At 41.6% G+C, this 12,779-nt stretch overlaps 1 protein-coding gene across 2 annotated transcripts in view; it reads left to right on the top strand.

Moving 5' to 3' along the window:
- Positions 1–212: 212 nt before the first annotated feature.
- man2a1 (mannosidase, alpha, class 2A, member 1) overlaps positions 213–12,779 on the top strand; it is a 172,154-nt gene continuing 159,587 nt past the window's right edge. For both annotated transcript variants that reach the window (XM_080189037.1, XM_080189035.1), the window contains exon 1: positions 213–8,147. In XM_080189037.1, coding sequence (XP_080045163.1) covers positions 8,013–8,147 — 135 coding nt within the window. In that variant the 5' untranslated portion in view covers positions 213–8,012. The remainder of the gene's footprint in view (positions 8,148–12,779) is intronic.

The following is a 12,779-nucleotide window of genomic DNA, read 5'->3' as shown; positions in this document are numbered from 1 at the left end:
CAACAACTTCACTTGATATACTTCATATTATCATGCAGGAAGTGAGACAGCAGAGAACATTAAGCTACACATTTTTCTGATAGTTAAAGAGGCAATTTACTGTTCACACAATAAAAGCAATACAAATGATGCATGGCAGCAATGCTGATTGTTAAACTGTTTTGGGAGCAGATGGATGTGGGCTAAATGGGAAAATGGCATATCTGGAAATATTCAAAAGTGTAGAATTTAGCATGGCCAATGCACCCAACCAGCACATCTTTCAGACTATGGAAGGAAATCAGAGCATCCAGAGGAAACCCACATAGACACGGGGAGAATGTGCAGACTCCGCACCAAGTTATCCAAGCCGGGAATCAAACCAGGGTCCCTGTCGCTATGAGGCAGCAGTGCTAATCACTGTGCCACCACATCTGGTGCATGCAAATACTGATACGTGGAAATTACATAGTGCGAAGTCAGCTTACTTGCAGAAACCGAGTACAAATGATTCCTGCGTCAGAGCAGGTAGGCCCAAGGTTCAATCAAAATCAGGCCTCTGATCTCATGTAAATTAAACAAATGAGCTTTTAGATACTTGCACATCCCAGGCAGCTTGTTGATGAAGTGCACATCAATTTTGAGCTGCTCTAATGCCAGCAGAGCCTTCAGGCAATCAAAGGTGGGAGGCAACTGGGGAGGTGGGGAAGTGATCAGGATGGGAAAGTCTGAGCAGCTTATCACCTACCTAATGGGGAAGCACACAAATAGAGATACAGTAAGCGATGAGGTCATGTACAGCAGAGTAAAGGGGAAGGGACAATGCATACATTCAACAGGTAGTTCAAATGAGTAGGAACAGCAATGAGTATGCAGTATTGAGTTGTGGGAAAGTGAAACAGTTGAGAGTTGCGATAGTAGTGAAAGATTTGGGGAAATGCACAATTATTCAAGGAGATGCTTGGAATCAAACCACTTAAGATTACAATCTTTTCACAATTTCCAACCCAAATACAGTCTATAGCCATTGGTGGATTTTCCCCTGAAACATGACGTAGAAAGAAAAATGGGATGGAAAAGCTGAACACTTTAGAAATAAAATCCCTGCAACTAACGGTGTAATTCCATGCCATATGGAAACCTCTGTACATTTCATGTGTGTTAGAGGATCACGTGTAGGAATTGTCTCCAGCTTCCAAGCTTAAGAGGCAGATGTGGAACCTCAGAACAGGTGAATGTGTTCTGGTTCACATTCCAAGAAGTGGTCACCCCCACTGGCGACGAGAATGGCGGTTGCCATCCAGACGAAGGGAAGATGCAGGAGTTTTCAGTGTGTGGGGTTTCATTCTCAAACCAGTGTTCAACTTTTGAGACTGCTGGGAATGATATCACCCCGAAGAGGTGCATTCCCAACAATGGCACCAATGGGCAAGGGGCTCCACAAGAGGGAACAGAAAAGAGTAGAAATGAAGTTGTCATAGGAAATTCCAAAAAATGGAGTCATAACAGGTATGCAGCACAGAAAAGGCCCTTCTGGACATTTCATGTGTCTGCATCAGTCAAAGACAAACTACCTAACTGCTCTAATCCCATTTTTGAACACTTGGCCCACAGCCTTGTATGCCTTCACATCGCAAATGCACATCTAAATACTTATGTTGAGGGTCTCTACCTCCACCACCCTTTCAGCAAATCAGTTCCAGATTCCCACCACCCTCTAAATGAAAACGTTTTTGCTCACATTCCCTCTAATCTTCCTGCTCCTCACCTTTTATGCCCCCTTATCATTATTCCCTCCACTAAGGAGAAAAGTTTCTTCCAGTCTACATTATGTATGCCCCTCATAATTTTATACATCTCAATCGTGTCCCCCTCAGTCTCCCTTGCTCCAAAACAGCACCAGTTTATCCAATTTTTCTTCACAATTAAAACTCTCCAGTCCAAGCAACGTCCTAGTAAATCTCCTCTGCACCCATTCCAATGTTATAACATCCCTCCTATAATGTGGATTCCAGAACTGCACACAATACTCTAGTTGTGGCCTAACCAATGTTGCATATAGTTCCAGTATAAGCTCCCTGCTCTTAAACTTTATGCCTCAGCTAATGAAGACAAACAAGTCCTATGCCATCTTAACCACTTTATCCAACTGTTCTGCTACCTTAAGAGACCAGTTTCATGCATACCAATGTCTGTTTGATCTTTGATGCTTCCCAGGGTCCTGCCATTCATCATGTATTCCTTGCCTAGTTTGCCCTGCCCAGGTGCATCAACTCACACTTGCCAAGACTGAATTCCATTTGCTACTGATCATCCTATCTATATTCTCCCATAATCTAAAGCTATACTCCTCACTATTTACCACCTATCAATTTTCGTAACATCTGCAAACTTACTGATCCACCCTCCTACATTCAAGTCTAAATCACTTGTACAAATCACAAACAGCAAGGACCCCAACATTGGTCCCTGTATGACCCCCACTGGACACAGTCTTCCAATCAGAAAAACAATTCTTGACTGTTAATCTCAGCTTTCTACCAGTCAATGCAGACAAGCATTTTCATAATTGAGTGCTGCATGGTGTATAGCCTCCCTGGTGCCAGAGTAAAGACATCACAGAGAAAATGCTGCAAGGGGAAGGGAGAGATACACATTGGCACCGATGACATCGCACATACTGAAGTCCAACTGTTAGATATCTAAGTAGCAACTTGAAGTCATTAATATCTGTATTACTCCCAGTGACACAAGCTAGCTTCAGTAGAAATTGAAAGCTATGTCCTTTAGGACTCAGCCAGCTTATTCTGCAGTGGTGCTATTCAGCTACTCATGGTGAGGATATTGAAATCCCCCACCCAGAATAAATTCTGCATCTTTGTCACTATTATAACTCAGGTCAGAAACTTCAAATTTTTCATGTTTTATGAAGTCTGCCTAGATCATAAATTTTGCACTTTGAATTTGAATAGGATAAGTCTCACTTCACGTATGATTCAAATGTCGCTTTTATCAAACAAAGTTTATTTAAGAATACAGTTAACATGTATAGAAAGAAAATTAGCAATAACTTTTATCAAGTACAAACAAAAACAAAACAACCATGATATTGTGTGACTCTTAACAAATATATCTAAAATGTTACAATCAAACATCCCTATACAAACCCTTTACACAGGTTCAGTACATAAAGTTCAAATGCTCACATGATGCTGAAATGTAATTCTTTGGGCAGAAAATTGAAACTCTGACTTCCTCGTCTTGTTACTTCTAGCAGCCCTCTGGATATACACCCAGAACAGTCTGATGTCAGAACAGTTTCCCAAAACACTACCAAGAAAGAGACTCTCGGCAAGCCACCCACCAACAGCAGATTTCCTACTCCAGGGACGCCAGAAACCTTGCTTCCAGCTAACAGCAGACTCTATAATACCAGAGAGAGAGAGACAGAAATGCTGCTTTTGGTTTGACGTCCACATTCTTCTAAACTAAAAAAGAAAATTAATTCTTAGAATTTTTTTTCCTGAGAGGAATCACCTGATTTTGACTTCCCCCTCACAATGCAAAGTCATAAGAGATCCCAGAGTAAAAACAAACAAAACCCCATTTAAGCAGTAATAAAAGGACTTTCTAGCAGGAGCCCAGAAATAAAGAAAAAAAACCTGAAAAGGTCTTACAACAGCAGTGAACCTGATTTAAAAAAAAATTTCTTAAAGGTATACTAACATCATACCACCCCAATGCTTCCTCTAAGTTGTGCTAAACATGGAGGAGTAGTGATTCATCAGCTAAGAGTGGGAGTGGGACAATACTTGATAATCAGTAGGTTTCCTTACCCATGTATGACCTAATACCACAAGACTTCAATGGATCCAGGAATATTGAAGATTTCCAGGGCAATTGGTTCCCAACTGTACACCACTGTGCTGTCACTATCTTTGCTGGTTCGGTCATGCCTGTGGGGCACAACATATTCAGGGATGGTGATGGTAGTGTCTGGGGCACTATCTATAAGGTATGGTCCGGTGAGTATGACTATGTCAGGCTGTCTCTAATCTGAGAGACAACTCTCCCAATTTTGGCATAAGCTCAGATGTTAGTGACAAGAACTTTGCAGTTATCAGGGCTCAGTTTGCTGTAGTCATTTTCAGCACCTAACTCAAAGCCAAATGATCTATCCAGTTTCATTCACTATAGACTTTCTAGCAATTTAATACAACTGAGTAGCTTGTTAAGCCATTTCAGAGAGCATTTAAGAGTCAACCACATTGCTGTGGATCTGGAATCACAGGTAAGCATGTCCATTTCCTTCCCTAAAGGGCATGAGTGAACCAAATGGGTGTTTACAACATTTGACTAATAATTCCAGATTTGTTTATTGGGTGAATTCAAATTCCACCTTGTACTGTGATGGGATTCGATCCTAAAGTTGTAGAATATTAACTGGACGTGGCTAATAAAGCATATGGGATCCTAAGCTTGATAAATAGGGACAAAGAGTACAACAATATGGAAGTTATGACAAAGCTGAATAAAAGACTGGTTTTGCCTCAACTGGATTATGTTCAGTTCTGGGAACAACACTGGGAATGATTCAATTGAGACTTTCAAATACCTGAAGAGCTACAGCTAGGAGAGTGGGATTAGATGAATTGCTCTTGCAGAGAGCTGCCATAAACACATGTTAAATGGCCTCCTTGATAAACAACCCTAATATGTAGTAGAGTCACACCTGGAATGAAGCATCCTATCCACACATTTACGTCAAATATATAAAAGAAAATTGGGGGTACAATCTAACTGCATAACCAGCACCTTAACATCTTAGAAAATGAGACTTGGGAAATAATAAAGTAGAACCAAGAAATGGCAGGAGTTAAATAAATATTTTTGCATCAGTTCAAGGTAAAAGACACTAAGAGCATTCCAAAACTACTAAATAATCAAGGGGCAAAAGAGAAAATACATGCAATAACCATCATTAGAGAAAAAGTACTAGAGAAACTAATGGGGTCGAAGGCCGATACGTTCTCTGGACATGATGGGTTGCATCCTAGAACGCTAAAGGAAGTGGCTACAGGGATAGTGGATGCGCTGGTTGTAATCTTCCAAGAAACCTTCCATTCTGAAAAAAAACTTGAGGATTTATTTATTTAACAAATGCAATATCCCCAAGATACGCAATTTCTTCTGGTTCTGTTGTATTGAGTGCAGATCGGCGTCTGCTGAGTCTGTGGACTGGACACTCTACTATGATGTGATGCATAGTTTGCACTCTCTCACATGCATATAGAGAACTGACACTAATGTTCAACCTGTGAAGGTTAAGCAGGGGCCATGGCCAATCCTGAATTTGTTGAGGATGGACCACTTTACTTGGAACATTAAAACCAAGCAGTTGTTGAGTTGATTTGAGATCAGGTATATGTTTATCATGTCCAATGATTTCCATTCATTTGTCCAAGTGAAATTTGTGTTGAAGTTCTGTGTGGGAGGATTTTTGCAGATCAGCCTTCCTAGAACCCCTAGAGTGCAGAAGAAGCCATTTAGCCCATTGATTCTACACCAACTCTCTGACAGAGTAACTTACCCAGGCCCCAGCTCCATAACTCCACACATTTCCCATGGCTAATCCTACACATCTTGGGGCAGTAAGGGCAATTTAGCATGATCAATCACCTAATCTGCAGGTCTTTGGACTCGGGGAGGAAACCCACAGACATGGGGAGAATGTGCAAACTCCACACAAGCTGTCACCCAAGGCCAGAATTGAATCTTGGTCCCTGGTGCTGGGAGGCAGCAGCGCTAGCCACTATACCACATTCTTCTTTGGAAGTCTACCAATTAACCGTATTTCCCTTTCCAGACACTCCCTAACCAGTTTTTCCAACACTTGGTTTTTATTTCAGACCCCACATTTTTCACTTTTAATCAAAAAAGATTTCCAGGGCAACTTGCTTCCGACTATACAGCTCAAATTTTGACATTAACACTCCTATGAAGGGCATGGGTGATTTTAAAAATGCCATAAAAATACAATGTTTTATTTCTGTCTGCAGGTAACCTTACCAAGGATGAGGAAAATTGATGGTATTGTGGTACTATTATCCACTGGACTGGTAATCTAGAGGCCTGGGCTAAACTCAATTAATAAAATCTGGAATTGAAAAGTAATGGTGACTGTGAAACCACTATCGATTGTTGTAAACAGACTTGGTTTACTAACGTGCTTTAGGGAAGGAATTCTACTTTCAACACCCCATTTGACTTCCATGAGACTCCTGATCCATAACTGACTCGTAACTAACTGCCCACTGAAATGGCCAAATAAGCCAAACAGTTCAACAGTAATGAGGGATAGGGGAAAAATGCTGGCCTTGAACATCCCATGACAGAATTAAAAAAAGGAAAAATAGACCTCCTATCTGAAATGTGAACTGTTCTCATCTTTCCACCCAATCGACCTGATCCGACCATCTTTTTTTGCGGCACGCTGCCACATGGATAGTATTTTCATTCCGCCTTAAATTGGTAATAACATTAGCCCCACTACTTGTTTCGCCGCGATCAAAAAAAACTAACTTGCTCTCGGTTGTGTTCATGGCTGCTCAGCTACAAGCAGGGCTCATGATTGCCGCATGCGCGGCTTCCTTCCAGCCCATGTGACTGAGCGTCCGCGCGAGGCGGTGTTTGATTTTGTGGCTCGAGCCCGTGAACAGCAACTGACAAAATTAAAAAAAACCGCGGAGGGGGAGGGGATGGGGTGAGGAATTGAGCACATACACAACACACATTACAGAGAGCTGCGAATAAAAATAAAACACTAATCGACGTTGTAAACGTACGCAAATAGGCCTCTAGAGTAGTTGCGCGGTGTTTCGGACTAGAATTTGGAGTGGGGCTGGAGCAAAGGGAAGCTCTTCAGTTGCGAGTGGAGGAAGTTGTGGGCGTTTTCGTGCCTCTCGGAATTGGCTAACCTCGATATAATGTTTTTCTCCAACATACGTTTATTGACAACAAAGAAGCACGCAGTCTTTAAAGAACTACCCAAATATTTCCATTTAGAAAAATACTACATGCAGCACACTTAAAAAAAACTTGCTACACCCTCGCTGAGGAGGAAGTGAAACGATTCTGCTTAGATTTGCAAAACAATATTCGCCTTGGTTGAGTTTATGGTTCGTTATCGTTTAATTCAGGGGGCTAGGGGTGACCGAGTGCTGACAAACAGGCTCCGAGGAAGGAGTTAACCGACCAGGTACTGCACATCCAGCAGGACGGCTGATTTACCAAAACACTGAAATCGATTAACGCTTAGGAGACCGGGGCAAAAGGACAAGCAAAAGATATTTGCAGAGCAAAGGTCGGCGAGATTGAAGAATTTGATGATAGGGTGACAACACAGCCAGTAATTAAATCGCCACCGGTTCTCTTCCAATTCACCGAGGACCGCCACTTGCGAAACGAGTTTATGTTCATTTTTAACGTGTGGCCGCTTTCAAATTCCGAACATGTTATAGAACTGCACGAAGAGGGTGGTGAACACGGACGTGTGAACTCAGTTACTCTGACTACACCGTTTGCTTGAGAAACGTCGAGAAGTGGAAATACAGGTTGTTGTGCACCTGGTGGAGCTGCTGTTTTTCGCCACTCTTGTTTCCAACATCTGACTCCACCTAACCTGCTTAGCTCCACTAACTGACTCTTGGCCTTTTTCTTTACGAAGATATTACATTTTACTCGGATAAGTGTACTGAGAGCAACTCTCTTACGATACGGTGAAGTTGTTCTTGGCATTGAAGCTTTATGGGGAGGCGTGTTTGAAAACCGATGCGATTTCTATACGGTACTGCCACTCGGTGCATGTGACAGGAAAGCGTTTGCTTCCTGTGTTTGCTGATTAGTCTAATGATGCAATTCATTCTGCGTTCCCCTTCGGGAGGAACTTTTTGTACCACCGTTCGGAAATATTAAAATACTATACAAATGCCGTCCATGTTTTTACGTCTTTAAATGTGTAAAAAGACACAAAAATGAAACTGAGCAGGCAATTCACTATATTTGGAAGTGCTGTATTCTGCGTGGTGATCTTTTCCTTGTACTTAATGCTCGACCATGTTCAGTTCGATCACCCGAAGAACGTGAAGAAAGGAGGGATATTTCCAAATGTAAGTGCTGTTAAATAACTCGCATGTTCTTTACTGCTCCATTTACCAAATGGGATTGTTGTGATCAGGGATTACATTGATCAGTGATCTTCCGTATGTTGCTCACGGGTAGAAATTAAAGTCCATTTTCCGTAACTATCTGCTCATGGCTCATTCTGGTTTTTTTTGTGTTTCTCTTTTCAAAGTTATTTTGTGGAATGAGAGGAGGGCAAGTCTATCCTTCAAAAGTTTTCTTCACTTCTGTTTTTGCAGGTGATGGAAGTCAAAAATATGTTTTAAAATTTGCATTTATGTGTAAAACCTTTTACAACTCTATGAAGTGCCTGAGTGATGTAGAGTCTGTTAAGTATTTTGAAGTGTAGTTACTATTGTAATACGGGAAAGAGAGTAGCTAATTTGCATATAGCAAGATCCCACAAACAACAGTATGATTCTGATCACAATCTGTTTTTGTGGATTGCCATTCGGATCTGGATTGAGGGATAAATTTTAGCTAGGTTACTGGAAAGAATTTGCCTGCTGTTTCTTGAAATAGTGCTTTGAGATCGTTTACATTCACCTGAGGAGCAGATGGAACTTCGGTTTAACGTCTTATTTGAAATATCGCATCTCGGCCATACGTTGCTCCTTCGATACTGCATTGGAGTGTCAGCCGATATTTTTCTGGAATGGAATATGAACCCAAAACCTTCTGGCTCAAGGGATAGTGCTACAACTAAGCCGCGATTGGCACAAAGGGGAGTTTATCTATATGGGTAGCTTTTCATTGTGGGAAAATGCTTTATGTATATGACTTATAACATTATAAAGCTCTCAACAGGCAAAGTTTTCACTTCTCTATATCTGTCAACAAATTTTAACCCTATTGTGGGAATCTGGGCTATCAACCAAATCTCGTTGTGCAGTGCCATTATTACCAGAGGATTCATTAGTTCTGTACAGATCAGTACAGGGTAAATGTGCATAGAAATGCCTTGCGTTGGCATGGAGTGTCAACAGAATAGTTGAAGCAGATTTCCTTGAATCATAATCCCTATAGTGCAGGAAACCATTCAGCCCATTGAGTCAGCACGGATCACGATCTTGCCCAGGCTTTATCCCCATAACCCCCATATTTACCCTGTTACTCCCTCTGACACTAGGGTCAATTCAGCTTGGCCAATTAACATAACCCACACATCTTTGGACTTGTGGGAGGAAACTGGAGCACCCGGAGAAAACACAAGCAGACACAGGGAGAATGCAAATTCGACATAGACAATAACTCGAGGCCAGAATTGAACCTGGGCCCCAGTACTATGAGACAGCAGTGCTAACCACTGTGCCACCATGCCGCCCTGTATGAAGGACCTTTGGAGGTGGGTGTGATTATGAGCAGTGTGTGAGGGACAGAGGCCTAAAATATAAACGTACAATTGGGACAAAGTCCCAGAAAACCAAGTCGGCCCTCTTAAACTGCATTCGGCAGACTGCTGCCTCTGATCCACTTGCAGGGTGGTGTGCCCGATTCCATCCCACACAGACCCACCCTGTCCTGCTCCCCCACCTCCACCTGAATAAAAGTTGGTTCTGATGAGGTACTTTCTATCAAGGCAGGTCTGCTGAATCACAACATTTCCCATCTCCAGTTACCCCTTTTCAAGACAAAAATCTAACCACAAAACTTGATTAGGTCCTCAACCAAAGTCCTTTTATCCACACACTTACCAGAAGGACAACCACAATACCAATTAGGCATGGGGACAGTGGCTAATTTTATTTTCTTCTTTCCTATACCAAAGTTTCATAGGTCGATTGTTGAACCTCAGCTTCTGCCTGGATTAAGGTGGCTAATTTAGCACAGAAATAAGGGTAAAACCTGGAACATTCTGGTCTATATCGTTTTATGACTTATACTTTATCTATTGTGCAGGGAATGTGTCCATTAAGCATCAGGGAAATGATTGTAATCTGTAGATGTTCAGTTGTATGGGAGTCTTCCAAGTGTACAGATTTGTGTCAGTAATATGGCCAATAGCATTCAGAATCCTGATGTAAAGACTTTAATGCACATGGGACTGAATAAGAGGTCAGTTCATCTGACCAGATTTTGCTGTCAAAATAAGGATGATGCTAATGCAACTTAGAGTCATTAGAAGTTTACAGCATGGAAACTGGCCCTTCATCCCAACTTGTCCTTGCTGCCCTTTTTTTTAACCCCTAAGCTAGTGCTAATTGCCCGCATTTGGCCCATATCCCTCTATACCCATCTTACCCATGTAACTATCTAAACGCTTTTTAGAAGGCAAAATTGTAGCCACCTCTACTACTACCTCTGGCAGCTTGTTCCAGACACTCACCGCTCTGTGTGAAAAAATTGCCCCTCAGGACCCTTTTGTATGTTGTCTCCTCTGCGGACTTAATGACAGCAATAACTTGGGGGTAAATGTTACTGCAACTTAAGTCAAGAAGCACATTTGTTGAATTTAGCCTATTATTTCAATCTTGAATCAACTATAAACATTTCAGACCAGCGGCTAGTGGATGTAGCTGCCTTCATGGAATGAAATTGTCTAATGTTGTGGCAGGATGTTAAGGTCACTACCAAAAGATTTCAAAATCACAATTACCAGTTTCCAATAGTTTATCATCAGACTATGACAAAAACACAAGTACCCATTAAATCACTCTGACACATGGATGAAACGTCCAGCAATCAAACTGGTGAGTGGAAAGGTTTGAAAACAGCTCTAGTGAAAACAAGAGGACATGAGAAGACAGGATTCACAGTAGTACAGGCCTGCAGGGGCACCACAACAAAGTTAAATCGTGTGGGCTTTTTAAAAATGTAAAACTGTGCTGAACATCAAGTTCCCTGCAGGAGACTTTGTGCATGTCCATCACAACAATTGGATCTAGAGGATGGCGAGAAGTTCTGAAATTATGGTTCAATAATATGTAGAACTGGCCTATGTAAAAATGCAGCTTACTGTGGCACATGTTCAGATCTTGTATAATCAATGAGATCAAGATGTTCCTGTGAATGAATAACATCCATATTGGATGCTGGACCATCCCTCCGTATATAGTGTAGGTCAACCTGTTGACATGTCTTAACAAGGCATTTAAGAATCATATTGGCGCCAAATGGAATCAGTGGATGGTTGGCTGAGACAATAACTTTCACAAAGAATGGAAGTATCTGTGCTATCCTGCTTAATGTTTTTGTATGGATGATTATGAAATCCTGGGCTGCAACTAGTGCACAAAAGTGTCATCAGATTGTTAAAAAGAGCATGGAATCCTCCAATTCAGAGAATGGAGAGGAAAGTGATTTGTTGTGGAGGAATGATGCAAAAGTGCCAAATCGGATCTGGAGTAGGATCCTTACAACAATGCCATGGCCAAAGTGACTCGGAATAAATTTGGTGAAGTCTTTGTCTCAGATGTCAAAGGCAATTTGAATTTGAAGGGTCTTAAACCTATTTGATGTCTTTGTACAATTTATTCAATAAACTATGCCACATTAATATAATTACTAACATTAGATTCTTTTCTCACGTTTCAAAATTGTGACCATCCAAATTGGCAGTTCACGTTTTGCTTTTTCTGTTTATGATACAGAAGGAAGCCATTTCGCCCATTGTGTCTGCACCAAACAAGCATTAAGGTTTGGTGCCATTCCTCTGCCTTTTCCTCTGCATATTGTTTCTATTCAAGTAATCAATTAGCAGCCTCTTGAACACCTAATTTGACCCTGCCTCCACCGCATTTCCAGGCTGTGCGTTCCAGACCTGAACCGCTCTTTGGGTAGAATTTTATACCATTGGAATTTTCCACTCCCGTTCAAGTCAGTGGACATTCAAATGCCTTGCCACATCTTTCAGCACCACCCTCTCCTTGACAGGGCCATAAATTTTAGCATGTCGTGTGAAAAAGTTTTTTTTTCCCTCACATTTGTTTATTTTGGAAATCACCTTAAATCTGTTCCTCCTCATTCTTGATCTTTTTATGAGGGGCAACAGTTTCTCTCCATCTACTCTGTCCAGCTGTGGATTCTGTCTGTATAAGACCATAAGATCTAGGAGCAGGAGTAGGCCATCTGGTCTCTTGAGCCTGTTCCGCCATTCAATAAGGTCATGGCTGATCTTTTTCATGGATTCGGCTCCACTTACCTGCCCACTCACTATAACCCTTAATTCCTTTACTGTTCAAAAATTTATCTATCCTTGCCTTAAAAACATTCAATGAGGTAGCCTCAACTGCTTCACTGGACACGAAATTTTACAGATTCACAACCGTCTGTGTGAAGAAGTCCCTCCCCAACTCAGTCCTAAATGTTCTTCCCCTTATTTTGAGGCTATGCTCCGTAGTGCTAGTTTCACCCGCCAGTGGAAACAACTTCCTTGCTTCTATCTTATCTATTCCCCTTCATAATCCTATGTTTCTAAAAGATCTTTCCTCGTTCTTCTGAATTCCAATGAGTATAACCCCCGTCTACTCAGTCTCTCCTCATAAGCTGATCCTCTCATGTCTGTGAATCTCCTCTGCACCCCCTCCAGTGCTATTATATCCTTTCTCAAGTTAGGAGATGAAAATTGTACGCAGTACTCCAAGTGTGGCTCACCAGCACCTTATACAGCTGCAACATAA

The sequence above is a fragment of the Carcharhinus amblyrhynchos genome, chromosome 5, assembly GCF_965287045.1.
Source record: "Carcharhinus amblyrhynchos chromosome 5, sCarAmb.v2.hapA, whole genome shotgun sequence".
NCBI classification, from domain to species: domain Eukaryota; kingdom Metazoa; phylum Chordata; class Chondrichthyes; order Carcharhiniformes; family Carcharhinidae; genus Carcharhinus; species Carcharhinus amblyrhynchos.
This window is presented reverse-complemented; position numbering and strand designations above follow the sequence as displayed.